Genomic DNA, 14,450 nt, shown 5'->3' on the forward strand with positions numbered 1-14,450 from the left:
AAATAATACATCTTAAGTTAAGTTTCGAGTCAGAGTTTGAGTTAAGTCGGGTTTAGGTGATTTATTGGATGAGTCGAGTCGGTTTTGGATCGAATATTTTTGAGTCACGGGTCCTGTTGAGTTTTATGATGTATAGGTCGGGTTTTTTTGAGTTCGAGTTGCTTCATTTATCGAGTCATTCGGATTCGACTCGTTTTAAATTAAGTGGGGTTGGGTTAGTACACATATTGGGCCATTATGGATTGGTCTTTTTCTCTTTTAATATGTTTATTAGTTTTGTTTTTCTTACCTTGAGATAATATTGTTAAAAGTTTTGAAAATATACATTATAAAGTTAAGTTATCATACTGATTTCATAATATTTTTCATTATTTCTTATGATTAAAACCTCTAATTATTAATAATATTAAAAATGAAAAAATAAAATTTTATATTTTTAATAGAAAGTTATTATATGAAAAGATTTTTTGTTTTTCACAATAATAAAATATTAAATTCAATTAATAAATGCAAAAAAAAAATTGTCTGAGTAAATGAAATAGATAGTTGTCTTTTAGATTTTTTTTATGATATTAATTACTTTTATGCATATAAATTACATTTTTACCTTTTTAACATGATCAGATCATAAGGGACTAAACCTTTGAGAATAATGTGAGTATAAGAAACTTAAATTATAAAAGTTTGTCTCAATATGAAATTAGTTAAGGGAATTAACCAAAAAGGTACCAATAAAATATAGTACCAAAACTTAAATATGGATTGACACATGTTGGGCCACTGCCTTCTGATTCTCACTTGTGGAGGGCAGAAAAAACAAGAAATTCAAATTCCACAAGGTTGCCTTCCACGTGCCAAGTATAAAGAACACAAATATGCATCCCCAAAAAACAAAAACATCTTCTCAATTGATTCACGTGAATAGATGTATAAAGATGACAACAAAGAAATTGACACAGGCCTCATCAATCATCTAACGCTAAAGAAGGGAAGGCTACAAAATTTACCAGTTGAACACCTGAATGTTACATCCATTTCCTAAAATGAGCAAAGATTTAGACCTCAGTGGTTGTTGCTTCCCTGCTGTCCACTTCCTCTGCTTCCAGCTCCTTAACTGCCTTTATAAGACCTTGCGTGATTCCATTAAGATACAACCCGTTCTCTTTCATTTCATCCAGTAGCTTCTCAGCTGTTTGCCAATCTAAAGCCTTTAAGCAAAGAGACTGGATCAATTTATTGTATTCATCCACATTAGGTTGGACCCCAAAATCCTTCATCTCAGCCAACAGCTTCAAAGCCTTGTCAAACTCTTCAATTTTGCAATATCCACGAATTAGAGTGTGATAAGTCACAGGGCTCAGCTTCATATGCTTTTTCTTGGCTTCTGATAAAACTTCACAAGCCTCATCCATCTGGCCACCATTTGCATAACCACTCATCACAACAGTGTATGTGTAAACATCAGGTTTCAACCCCCTATCCTCCATCAGTTTTATCATCTCCTTCGCTTTGTCCATATCTCCAGCCTTAGAATAGCCATTGACCACCGAATTAAATACTGCATTTCCAGGAGGTGGGCCATCTGCAATCATTTTCAGAAGCAATGTTTTTGCTTCATCAAGATTCCTCATCCTACACAGACCACGAACAACAGATGAAAACGGCTTGATTGCATATTTCCTTGCTTCTCCAGAGAATCCATCCAACATCTCCAAAGCTAAATTCACTGTTTCATCCTTCTTACAGAGTGAACTGATCAAGAAATTAACAGAAGACCGAGGCAGCTGCTTGTTTTTCTCCTTGGCCAACAAATAAACAGTGTGAGCATTCTCAGCCTTACCGCCTCTACAAAACCAAGATATTATCTTTCCCACTTGCTCACCATCTGGCAAGCTCTCCCCATCAAGCATCTTTTCACATACAGACCAAGCCCAATCATAAATCGACCGCCGACACAGAGCTTCGATAGTGAAATAATAAGTAACAATGTTCGGGACACATCCAAAATCCCCAAATTTGTTGAACACCTCCATAGCTGCCTTTCCTTTACCCAACTTCGAAAACAAAGCAATCAACTCATTAAGAACATTCACAGTCAAAACCCCATTCTCTTTGTCCCCAATGTCCTTAACCAAATCCCATAAATCATAAGCATCCTTCTTCCTAAGATCACTACAAATACCCTTAACGAGTGAGTCAACAACAGAAGTAGTAACTTTACACCCTGGTTTCTTCATTACCCATTTGAAAAACCTAATCAAATTTTCACCCGATATAAATGGAGTCTGAAGAACTTTGACAACAAAATCTTCATTCAAATCCAAAGCCATAACATCGAGACTTGATTCCAAAGACCCATCAACTCTACTTTGCAACAAAGACAACACATTTTCTAACTTGTTCCCGTCAATCTCATAAACTTGGATATCTTCTTCTATGTCATTTCGGTCATCCCCAGAGACAGAACTGTCCATCTGGGTCTCATCACCAACAGAACCCTCAAAAGAGGGAACTTCCACGGCATTAGTCTCAATCGCAGGGGCAAAACCGTCCAGCTGGGAATCCCCATTTTCTGCGAATCCCCGAGATGAATCATCACTTGGATTTGCAGAGAAATTAGAGAGGAAACGAGGGGTTTGAGAGAGTAAGGTTTTTGGGAGATAATGGTAATGTTTTTGAGTTTCAGAGAGAACCTGATTGATGTTGGCTGCACAGAAGATCCGTGCCACCACCTGCCTGGACCTTCCTGCCATTGATCTCCACATTTCTTCTGGTTGTAGGAACTTCGAAGCTATGTAAATGTGCAAAACCCTAATCCCTAATCTTTGAGAGGTTTTTGCTTTTGCTTTTGTTTTCTTTTTTTTTTTTTTTTTCAGTGGATCAAATTACCCGAATTCCAGGTCTTGAAGAATGGGTTATGCAACATCTGATTAGGGCCCATGTTATAACTAATAAAACTATTTTTAAAAAATAAAAAATTTATTAAATGGGTTTTTTTTTGGGAAAAATGGGCTAATATTATCAATAACCAGCAATATACTAATCATAATGACTCTAATTTTATCAAATAGCTTGAAAAATAAAAAAATTATTTTGAGGGTCACTAAAAATATATAATAAATAAAATTATATTTAAAGAAGTATAATAATTTTATTTTATTAATTTTTATGTATATCTTTGTTACTTAAATTTTGTAATATACATTATAGAACGCATTGGTTACTCTGAATAAAAATGATATATTGTTAAAATTTTAAGTATCAATGTAACATTGTAATTTATATTTGATAATTATATAATAATTTATTTATTTTTAAAGAATAAAATCATAAAAAATAAAATCTATGTAATAGGAAAAAGAATAATATGATAAGTAAAAAATAAAAGTTATATGTGACATAATAAAAAAAAAAGGAAAAAAATATGGTTGATGATTCATAGAAATTTATGAAAAAAAATCTATAAATATTTAAAACATATGAATAAATAGAATATAATTTATGATCCATAAAAATTTATGAAAAAAATCTATAAAAATTTAAAATATATAAATAAATAAATAAATTATAATATAAATTGAAAGAAAAAGTTAAAAAATTTTAAATTTGAAATAGACATATGAAATTATTTTATTATATTTTATTTATATTAATTATTAAATAAAAAAAATTTAGGGGTCATTAAAAAAATTTAAAAAGTTCATATAGTATGTAAATAGTTTTTTAAATTTTGGGGGGCGCTCAACCCGATAAATAGCAATAGAATAATATTTTAGATTTGTGGCCAAATAAAGTTGATAGACAATGCACGAGCCTCTTTCTACTAGGGGTGAGCAAATATCACTAGAATTAAATAACTAAATCGAATCGAAATGAGTTCAATTTTTTCGATTTAATTAGCTCGATCAGGATAGTTCGGTTGGTAAAATTATTTCAATTCGGTTTCGGTTATAAAAAATTTATAATCGAATTAAATGAACTAACCGAACCTAAATAAGGGTATTATGGAGATTTTATATAAAAAAAATTCTAAACATAAATTATTTATTATTGTTTATATCATATAAATTATATGAGTATTCATTTTATTTATTATAATTTTTAATGGTCATTTTTATATTTTTGTGATATTGATTTATTTTAAAAATATAACATAAATAAATATATACAAAAAAAAATTGTTAAGTTTGATTTATGGAAACTTAACCAAACTAACCGAATTAGTTCGGTTTCTATTAGTACAGTTAGTTATATAATTCGGTTCAATTTTGATTATTTTTAAAAAATAATTCGATTAATTTGGTTATTGGATATCCAAAACCGAACTAACCGTTTACACACCTCTACTTTTTATCTATTTTTTTTTTCTTATTACTTCACGTGGTTAGAGGAAGAAGCTTATTTTGAGGCTTCTTTTTACTTATGTTATAGATAGAATTATAAATATTAGATTTTTTGAGTTAGAGCCTTTTATATATAATTATAAATATTGGATTTCTTTGAGTTAGGGATCAAAGAAGGTTTGATAAGGACTTACTATAGAAAGGGAGCGGACTGATGGAGACAAATAATAAAGTCAAAACCAACCGTTGCATTAATACAACTAACATTATCTCATTTAGTTGACTCTAAGGTTTAAGCCCCAGGGTCTTATTTTTTTGTTTAAGAATAGTAGGCTCCATCCATGACTCGTGTTTTTTTTTTTTTTTTGCATTTTCGAACGTTATGCACTTTCCTTAATTCAAACCTTTTTTTTATACCGTTGTTAACGGGTTGATACATATTCATCTAAAAACTAATAAAAAGAAAAAAATTAAACAAAAATTACAAATTTTATATCAATAATAGACGGGATGAGTATTAAGTTTATAATGAATATAATTTTGTATTAAAAGTACCAACTCATAAAATAAACACGTACATATATATATATATAATTTTAGTACATTAAACAGTCATATAGCCAGTTATTTAACAATCGTATTATCAAGAGATTTGTTAAGTATAATTTAAAATTTAAATTAAATTGGGTGATTATTATTGGATTAGTAGCTGCACCATGAAAGGCGCAATGGGTGCAAATTATGTCCACCAAGACAAATCACATCATTGATACAATGAATAAAATAATAGATTCCTTCTTTGCGGAGACAATGATGGCCACACAGCATCCATTGAAAAACCTTAATTTCCGAATTCCATCTGAATTCCAGGAAACTTTTTATCAATAATTTAAAATATTTCATCCTAAATTTGAAAAAAAATTTAATGAGATAAAAGAAAAAATTATTTGAAAATAATTATTGTTTTTAAATTTATAAATAGATAAACGAATTCTACCGTTCACTTTTATTTCGATTTCTTTTTTCAGATAACATTTTTTGATTTTTTTCAATTAAAATTATGTAAATATATATTAATTTGTATCTTATTTATAATTTTTATCCTTATTGTTAATTTTACTTACTAAAATTGCATAAATATCTTTGACATATATTATTAACGAAAAATAATATAAAAAGAATTATACAGTTATGGATTTTTATCACTTATATTTTAATGCAAAAATATTTAAAAAAATGGAATTTGCTGAAAAACAATATTTAAAAAATGACCGTATCCAAAACATTCTAAATATTTAAAAAAAAAAAAAAAGTCACAAGATTACAGGGCCGTTGGTTGGTCGTGGGTACTTTTAAGACAGAGAAAAGTGGGGTCACTCAGTCTGACAGAAAACAGAACAGCATGGAAAAGCGAGCGCTTAGAAAAACAAAACACTCCCTTTGCTTTACTCTCTCCTTTCTGTACTTTACTGAGCTTTGCCACTAACCCATAGCCCAAAAGATCTTCATAGCTTATCTTTGTTTTATCTAATTCCTTCCATTTCAAAACAAAACAAAACCCCAGAAATTCAAATTTGTTTCTCTTTACTTACATTGCTGGTTTTTTTTTTTCTTGCTTGTTTGCTGGGAAAAGGAGAGAAAGTTGGGGTTCTTTTTTTTTAAAGGTTGTTGTTAAGCAAGCAAATGGGTTTTGTGACTTGGGGGATGATGTGTGTTGGGTTGGTGTTGTTTTTGACTGTGCCGTTTTCTGCTGGAACTACTGACCCTCGTGATGGTAAAGTATCTTAGCTCAAGTTTGCACCACCTTTTTTTTATTCTTTTTCCAATTTGGTTATTGTTGAATGTGATGCTGTGTTTGTTTGTGGGGAAAGTTTGAGGAAAGGGATAGAAAGTGTGAAAAAGTAGAGTGTGCTAACTTGCAGTTTGCTTTGTTTGCTTCATTTCCTATGAAAAATAACAAAAAAAAGTTCAAATTTTTTTTTTGTTTAGCCTCATTTTCGGTTGGATATATGCATTTTGTGAGCTGTTTCAACTCTCAAGTTCTGTTAGAATTGCTGAAGCTTAAATGATAGTTTTGGGAAGAGCTTTTATCTACTTTAATTAGCCTATGGCTGCTGTCATTTCAGTTATTAACTTCATTCATTGGGTTCATGCAAATGTCAGTGAATCATAGTTTTTGTTTTTTTAGATTTTAAGCTTGGTCAGAATTTTTAATTAAAATGTTGGAACCTGGAAGTTTCTCAAAGCAAGACGTTTGGAAGCCTGTGGTAATTGTTTCTTTGTTTTCTGTATGTCTCCCAGTTTCGGCAATAAATAGCTTTTATACTTCTCTGGGTTCCCCACCTCTTCTTGGGTGGATTCCTGTTGGAGGAGATCCATGTGGGGAAGAATGGCAGGGCGTTTCATGTGTCTTCTCGAATATAACAGAACTGTACATGGATTTTCTTTCCTTTTCTGTTGTTTTCCCTATCTTCATCAATAAATTTTGTATCAATATTTGTTGAGCTTATTGGTTTTCAGACGATTGAGTGGCATGAACCTGGGAGGAGTTCTGGATGAAGGCATTGGAGGCTTTGAATCATTAATAAAGCTGTAAGCATTTTTCCTTTTGATATATGGTTTTTAGGTGATGTGCATAGTAGCATTGATGACTAGGGTTCAATCATATATAATCAACATGTTCCCAATCATTTTAATCTCTTATAGATGGTGATGCATCAAAACACGCTATACTCGTTTCTTTCTCGGGTCACCTGTGAATGTCGACAATATCTTCTGAGGAAATCATTTTCTCTAATATTTCATGTCGGCTGGTTTGGGCTTTGTGCTTCTGGGGCAATCAAAGAGTTGTCCAAATGGTTGATTTCTATGCAGATGAATGTATATCATGTAAAGAAGGATGAGAAGGAAGCATCAAGTTTCAGTTGCCAAATATCATATATTATTTCATTTGTTCTGGAAGCTTTTATATTTTTCTTTGTAGAGCCTTATGCTACTTTTTGTTGCTTTATGGAGCAGGGATCTGAGTCACAATCAAATTGGAGGGAGTATTCCATCTAACTTGCCTATCACCATGAGAAATTTGTATGTTTTGACTGCAATCTTTATTTTTATCTGTAAACTATACTTGATAAGCAAATGATTTCAGTAATTTATGCACTTTTCTTTCACTAAGCTTTTCCATGACTTAATTAGCTTTATTTTTCTCTTATTTTAGTTATCTTTCAGGTAATCAATTCAATGGAAGCATCCCTGCTACTTTGTCTACCTTGACACAACTAACAGAACTGTAAGTTTAAGTCAAACTTTTGTTATCCTGAAATTGTACTATTAAGCTGTAACCATTTTCTCATTATTATTTAATATTGTACCTTCTCTACAGGTATTTGGATGATAACCATTTAAGTGAAGCAATACCAGATTCTTTTCAACAGCTTAAGAGTTTGATTGATTTGTAAGCTCTTTATATAATATAGTGTCTATTTGTGTTTATTTTTCTAGGTTAAATTTTGACCGTACCTTATGTTCAGGGATCTATCAGGAAATAATTTGAGTGGTCAGTTGCCTCCCTCTTTTGGAAACTTGTCATCTCTTACCACACTGTGAGTAATATTTTCATTAAAATATGAGGTCATTAGTTTCATTCACTCAAAAAGTTTTCATGGATTACATATATGCTTCTTAGCATCTAGGATTATATATACTATTTCTCTGGCAGGCACTTGCAGAACAACAGAATTTCTGGGCTCCTTGATGTTCTACAGGATCTTCCCCTATCGGATTTGTACTCTTTTTCCTCTGATTTTTCCCTATTCAATGTTTGTTTCACAAATATATCACCAAATGACGTAGCATTAACCTGAAATTGTTACAAATTGTCACTTTCTTCTTGTGTAGGAATGTTGAGAACAACATACTCTCCGGTCCGATACCTGCTAAGTTACTAAATATTCCAAATTTCAGGTGAATCCTCAGATTGTTTTTTGACATTTTTCAGATTTTCATTCTGCTATTCAAGTGCACATAAGTATGGTATAAGTTTCTGTAAATCCAGGTCCCCCACCCCTGCCACAACCCTTTGTCTTCCTGCTACTTTCTAATGATGACATGACATCTTCTCTGCAGGAAAGATGGAAATCCCTTTAATACTACTATTCTTCCTTCACCACCATTAGCACTCCCTCCATATATAGCCTGGGCTCCCTCTCCTTTAGAAGGATCCAGGGGACCAGCTGGTGCACCTTCTAGTGTCGAATTACCTCAGTGGGCAAAAGCAAGAAAATTTTGGACAAATGATAGGGTTATTTGGATTGCTGTTGCAGGGCTTATAGCACTTGTTGTCTTAGTAGTGTTTCTGCTTTTCGTGTGGAGATGTTGTAAACGTAGGCAAGTGAACAGAAATTCTGACAGGCATACTAGTGAGAAGCTTAATCAGATTAATAAATCAGAGAAAGGTAACTTAATAATAGTCTATCCCTGTGGCAGACCTTGTAAAAATTCTCTATTTCTCTATTTTCCTTCCATACTCTACGTAACTGAAAAGGCACCGTATTTAACAGTTGCTAAAGAGGCAGTCATGAAGCCGGTCGATGGATATGGACTAGAAAGTGGAGGAATGAGAATAAGTTCGAAGTTACAAGATGAACAGGTTGCTGATGTAATTAGGGTGCCTTCAAGTTCAAGGACCCAAAAAAATCATGAAACAAACAAGGGAGGTGTGGATGTGATGCCCGTTTCACTACGGCCACCACTACCTCCTCCTTTATTTCCCTCTGCAGAGGAGGTCAGTGTAAGCCCGATCATGCCAGCAGGAGTAAATGGAGGTGTTCGCTCTTCTAGAGGTCAGGACTCATCTTCTATGAGTGCCTTCACCGTCGCATCACTTCAGCAGTACACAAATAGCTTTGCTGAGGAAAATTTTATTGGAGAAGACATGCTCGGCAGTGTGTACAGGGCTGAGCTTCCAGATGGAAAGGTAAGATAATTTCCACGCAGGAGGACAATGTGATAGAATACTTTTTTTTATTTTTTTTGAAAAGTGTGATAGAAAACTTGAGTGGGTTCCTGGGCTCAGGCCCCTTCCTCTAAAATTTTGTGCCCGTTGCTTCAAGTCTTTTATGTTGCTTTCGTTGTTATTCCATCTTTTCTTGAGAGAGAAAGACGGAATCAATACTGATGGTGACTCTTTTTCTTCCTCCTAAGCAAATTTGGATGCTACAAGCTAAATTGATAAACAAACAGAATTTGGTAAATCATGCTTTCTTCCTTTCAAATCACCCCCCCTCTCTCTCAGTCTTAGGTACTAATTTCTTTTGTCTTGTTTTCAGTTCCCTGGCCAGACAAACCATTCATTGCAAGATTTTACATTGATTATAGAAATCTATTTGACTTCCCAGCAAGTTTCACCAACCTCTATTGGCTTTATGTTTGACATTCTTATTTACTCTTTTGTAGATACTTGCCATCAAGAAACTGGATACTAGAGCTTCTAGGTGGAAGAATGATGCAGAATTTCTTGAATTAGTATCTACTATCTATAAACTTAGGCATCCTAACATTTTGGAGCTTGTGGGTTACTGTAATGAGCATGGGCAACGGTTACTAGTCTACGAGTACTGCAGAAATGGAACGCTGTATGATGCGTTGCATGTTGACGATGGGATCCGTAAGAAACTTTCTTGGAATGCACGTGTTCGAGTGGCGCTTGGAGTTGCAAGAGCCCTACAGTAAGTAAATATATTGGCAATACAAGAGCCCGTTAATTATGTAATCAAGGAAATTTGATGTGCTTTTATGGGGGAAAAAATGCTGTCTTTAACCTTGGATATATGAGCAGGTTGTCTCATCTTTTATATGATGCATAGTTGAAACCCAGAAGAGCCTGTAATTCCTTGCTTGTGGCTTATATGATTGTCATTAGTCTCTTAGTTTTAATCCATCAATCAATCGGAAACTAAGTGTAATTTTTATTTGTTAATTTTTTTTGGGGTGCTGGTGGTAAGATTTCTGCATGAAGTTTGTCAGCCACCCATTGTGCACAAGAATATCAGGTCTGCAAATATTCTCCTTGATGACAAGCTTGCAGTTCGTGTCTCAGAATGTGGTTTGGCTCCTTTGGTGTCATCTGGCTCTTTAAGTGAGGTAATTTTGGGTGCAAATATGTATATAGATGTGTGATATTCAAATCCTGCTGATTTGAGGTTCCACAAATATATTAGTTACTGATAATACAAAATATGTTAGTTGTTAATAATACAAAATTTTTGTTGGAGACTTCAGACCAGTCTGTTTGAATTAAACTCATTAGCTCTTTTCAGTGGACATTAATGTTACTGCAATTGAACAGTAAGAAAACTATACATTGGAGAAAATTATAATGCAGACAAGTTAAAGAATTATGAGATGTATGGATGGTATGACACTATAATGGAATATCAGTTAAGGAGATGAACCTGTAAAATTTAGGAATTTCAAAATGAAGGCATGAGGGATCCTTATCTCTATCTGGGAGGGCAGGAATTGTTTTTCCTAGTATTGCTTATTGTTGCTGATTTTGTTTGGTATCTTGGCACTTAACTAAAATTTTCCTGTCCCATTTATATACCTTGAAGCTGGTCAATACAAAATACTAATTATTCAACACAAACATACTCATTAAATCACATGACAGAGTCCAAGATGTGTTTGTGTTTGCTCTATAAATTATCATATAGAATTGTGGCTGATATTGGTGAAAGTATTCGCAGTTTTCTGGAAGCCTCTTTGTATCCTACGGTTATGCTGCCCCAGAAATTGAGTCAGGAAGTTATACTTGCCAGAGTGATGTCTATAGCCTTGGTGTTGTAATGTTAGAACTTCTCACAGGGCGAAAATCCTTTGACAGGTTAGCCAAATCTCACATACATATGGAAATTGGCCTGAAGGTAATTTATCAATCATTTGAACTTTTTACCTTGCACTAAGCTTGTATTAACATGTTTAGGTCACGGCCTCTAGGGGAACAATTTCTTGTTAGATGGGCAATTCCTCAGCTTCATGATATTGATGCGTTAGCTAGGATGGTTGACATTGCTCTAAAAGGAGTGTACCCAGTGAAGTCATTGTCACGCTTTGCGGATATAATATCTAGATGTGTACAGGTGAACTTCTTGCTCCCTCTTTTTATGTTTCTACTTTCGTGGCATGCTCTTTCTGATAGTGAGATTCTGCAATATGACTTTGGAGCATTGCCTTTAGAGAGATCATTCCTAGGGATGCATATATTCTATTAACACTTTGTCTGGAGATTGAAGAAAAAATACTCCATTGCCAAAGGGGAATTAAATTGTAAATTACTTAAAGCTAAAATGGGAATAGGATAACCAAAATCCAAAAAAAGCATGTTTCCAAACTTCTTCCATTTCACTTTAGGGGTGGGCAGCGGTCGGTTGCAACCGGGCAACCGACTGAAACCGTCGGTTAATGTAACCGACGGTTGCAATAGCAACCGTTGGTCGATCCGATCGGCCTCGTCGGCCAATCGGCTCGGCCCTTGGGGGGACTCCTTCCCCCCCCAAACCGACCGAATAACCGTCGGTCATGTTTTTTTTCTTTTTCAAGAGGGGGGGAAATACCGTAATACCCCTCATTAACCCCCCCCCCCTCCCCGCCACCCATAAGGGTAAAGAAAGAATAGCAGCTTCTGCTGCTATTATTCCCTTTCTGGTTTCCCCCAACCCCCCTAATTTCTCCTTCCCCTACTTTCCGCCGCTCCAACTCTCCCTCTCACTAAACCCTAAACTAGCAGCCACTGACAAAGTTGGCTTTCTTCCATTCTTCAACTGGTGCCTCTCAGTCAAAATTACTGCCACTGCAAGGTAAACCATAGTTTTTTTTTTTTGTTAGTTATTTTGTCAATGTGTCATTGTGTTTGGCTGTTTGCTGGCCATGGATTGTTAAGCATAAAACTCTCTCAAGAATTAGCCCGACAGAATTAATGTCATCTGCTGCCCATGAAATGTTAATCATTTGCTGCTTATGGATCCTTAATCATTATTAGCAAGACCATTATTAGCCCATGGATTCTTCACAGCCCAAGTTAACTCTATGAATCTTTTACAGCCCATGTCAACCTTCACAGCCCAAACCCAAATCAAACTAAGTCCACAGTCTATACAAACTGCCCCAAAACCGACCGAACCAACCACCTTAAAAACCGACCGAAACCGATTTTGAGGGGTGGTGCGGTTCGGTCGGTTAAAATGGCTGAAATATTTGATCGATTTTCGGAATAACCGAACCGAAACCGACCGAAACCGACCGAAACCGACTTTGCACACTCCTATTTCAGGTTACTTAATGCTGTCTTCCTATTACTTTTCTTATTGAGAGCTACAAGGCACCTTATGTTTAATCTTCGTGCAGTGGGAGCCAGGATTCAGACCACCAATATCTGAAATCGTCCAGGATCTTTTGCACATGATTTAGAGGCGAATCTTGAGCAATTTTGGCTGTATAACGAATGTTTCATTAAAGGGAAATGAAGCAGAAGAGATGTCAGCTTGAGAAGAGTGAGTGATTTACAAGATTATGAAGTTCAATCTGATGAAACTCTCCAAGAAGGGTGCTTATTGCTCGAGTCAGCAGCTCATCGGATGCCTTCTGTGATATTATCTGCAATTTATAGTCAAGGCTAACAGCAAATTTTTTTAGGCCTCACCCGTTTTGCTTCTTCTTCTCCATGGAGAGGTGCTAATGTTATTGTTTATTAATTCTTCTGCCAAAACTGTATTTTTCCAGTGTGGTCCATTTAAGGTCTAACTAGATTATATCAATGGCCATGTTCACTGTATTTAACTTTTAATACATTGACTGATATATCCTTTTTTTTAAAAAAATTTCTTTCTGACAGATTCGTCTTCTTTCTTTGGCCTTCTGTGAAAAAATGAAACAGGAGAAAGTGGAAGTTTGTCAAAACTAAATAAAAAGGATGGAAAGTTGAAGACACAGATTCTCGGAGTTTGATGGGTGTTTGAGATGTAAGCATTAAGATGTCGGATTGTGCCCTGACAGTCAAATGATCTCTTGTTTTGATCCACATGGGGATGGGGATGAGATTTAAACAAACTAAGCAGCATGTGAACCCACTTGGATAACGTGCATACAACTGCGAAAGAATACCAAATGTCTAATCAATAAATAGAAGAAAACAGTACCCACACTTCCTTAGATTTCATAAGATTGAAACCCTGATTCCTTGTATACATACATGGGGGAGTTTGGTGGGACTGAAATCCAAATCACCGTTGATTGGTGGAACAAGACAGTCAGAAAATCAGAGTAATCAGTTAGCAGGTGACAGATGACTTTGGACCAACATGTTTGTCAATATCTTTGGGTAAAAATTCTTGGTGGAAGAACTAATCTGAAGATGATGTTAAGGACCCAGGAAGGGATAAGTATCTCATCTACTATGTTGGAAATGGGCTCAATCCATTTTATCCCTGGCACTGGCAGCTGCAGGATAGTTCTGTCCATATGCATTTGGTAACTCTCTTTCTTTTACACCCTTTTTTCAGAAAAGAAGAGATATACCATCAATACGCACACCAGATCACCTATTTCTTTCCAGGCCTGCATTGATTTAACAAAGAAAATGACTGGGGGGATGGGGCAGGGTTGTTATCCATTTTCCAATTTTCCTTCATATTTCATTAGACAGCAATCTTATGATCCATGTGTTCCTGCAGGAACATTCCTTCATGCCTTCAGAATCTAAATTCCCCACACAACAACTAAGTTAGCTTGATCAAACTTGACTTTTGACCAGACTTCTGCAGAATATTTTTAGGTACAAGGTGCTTAAAACACAATGTTGGATGAGTTCTGCAACCTATTCTTTGAACTATGTATAGACAACTTTCTGTTTGATACCAATTGCACTACATCTCCATTGTAAACTATATAATATAATGCAAAGGGTTGCTTTTGATGTTTGATGTGGTCATACACATAATTTCTTTATTCATTCTTGCCAACCATGTCCCCACCCCCCTATGACCCAAAAGAAGCTTGTTTTCATGGCAATTCAACATTCTAATCATTGCATCTCTCTTCTTTAAATACACT

General features: G+C 34.7%; 2 protein-coding genes across 2 annotated transcripts; one reads left to right on the plus strand and one right to left on the minus strand.

Moving 5' to 3' along the window:
* Window positions 1–880: 880 nt before the first annotated feature.
* LOC18596918 (small ribosomal subunit protein mS80 (rPPR6)-like) lies at window positions 881–2,897 on the minus strand. Its single transcript, XM_018123235.2, has one exon. The coding sequence runs from the start codon at window positions 2,763–2,765 to the stop codon at window positions 1,056–1,058; it is 1,710 nt and encodes a 569-aa protein (XP_017978724.2). The 5' UTR covers window positions 2,766–2,897; the 3' UTR covers window positions 881–1,055.
* Window positions 2,898–5,763: 2,866 nt separating this feature from the next.
* On the plus strand, window positions 5,764–13,309 carry LOC18596919 (protein STRUBBELIG-RECEPTOR FAMILY 3). Its single transcript, XM_018123221.2, has 16 exons — window positions 5,764–6,117; window positions 6,645–6,774; window positions 6,864–6,935; window positions 7,362–7,427; window positions 7,561–7,632; window positions 7,726–7,797; window positions 7,874–7,945; window positions 8,062–8,127; window positions 8,241–8,306; window positions 8,469–8,797; window positions 8,903–9,318; window positions 9,798–10,069; window positions 10,346–10,484; window positions 11,090–11,226; window positions 11,326–11,482; window positions 12,747–13,309. Exons 1-16 carry the CDS (start codon window positions 6,027–6,029, stop codon window positions 12,807–12,809), a joined length of 2,220 nt encoding a protein of 739 aa, XP_017978710.2. The 5' UTR covers window positions 5,764–6,026; the 3' UTR covers window positions 12,810–13,309.
* Window positions 13,310–14,450: the final 1,141 nt, after the last annotated feature.

The sequence above is a fragment of the Theobroma cacao genome, chromosome 6 (assembly GCF_053813885.1).
Source record: "Theobroma cacao isolate CCN51 chromosome 6, ASM5381388v1, whole genome shotgun sequence".
Taxonomy (NCBI): Eukaryota; Viridiplantae; Streptophyta; class Magnoliopsida; order Malvales; family Malvaceae; genus Theobroma; species Theobroma cacao.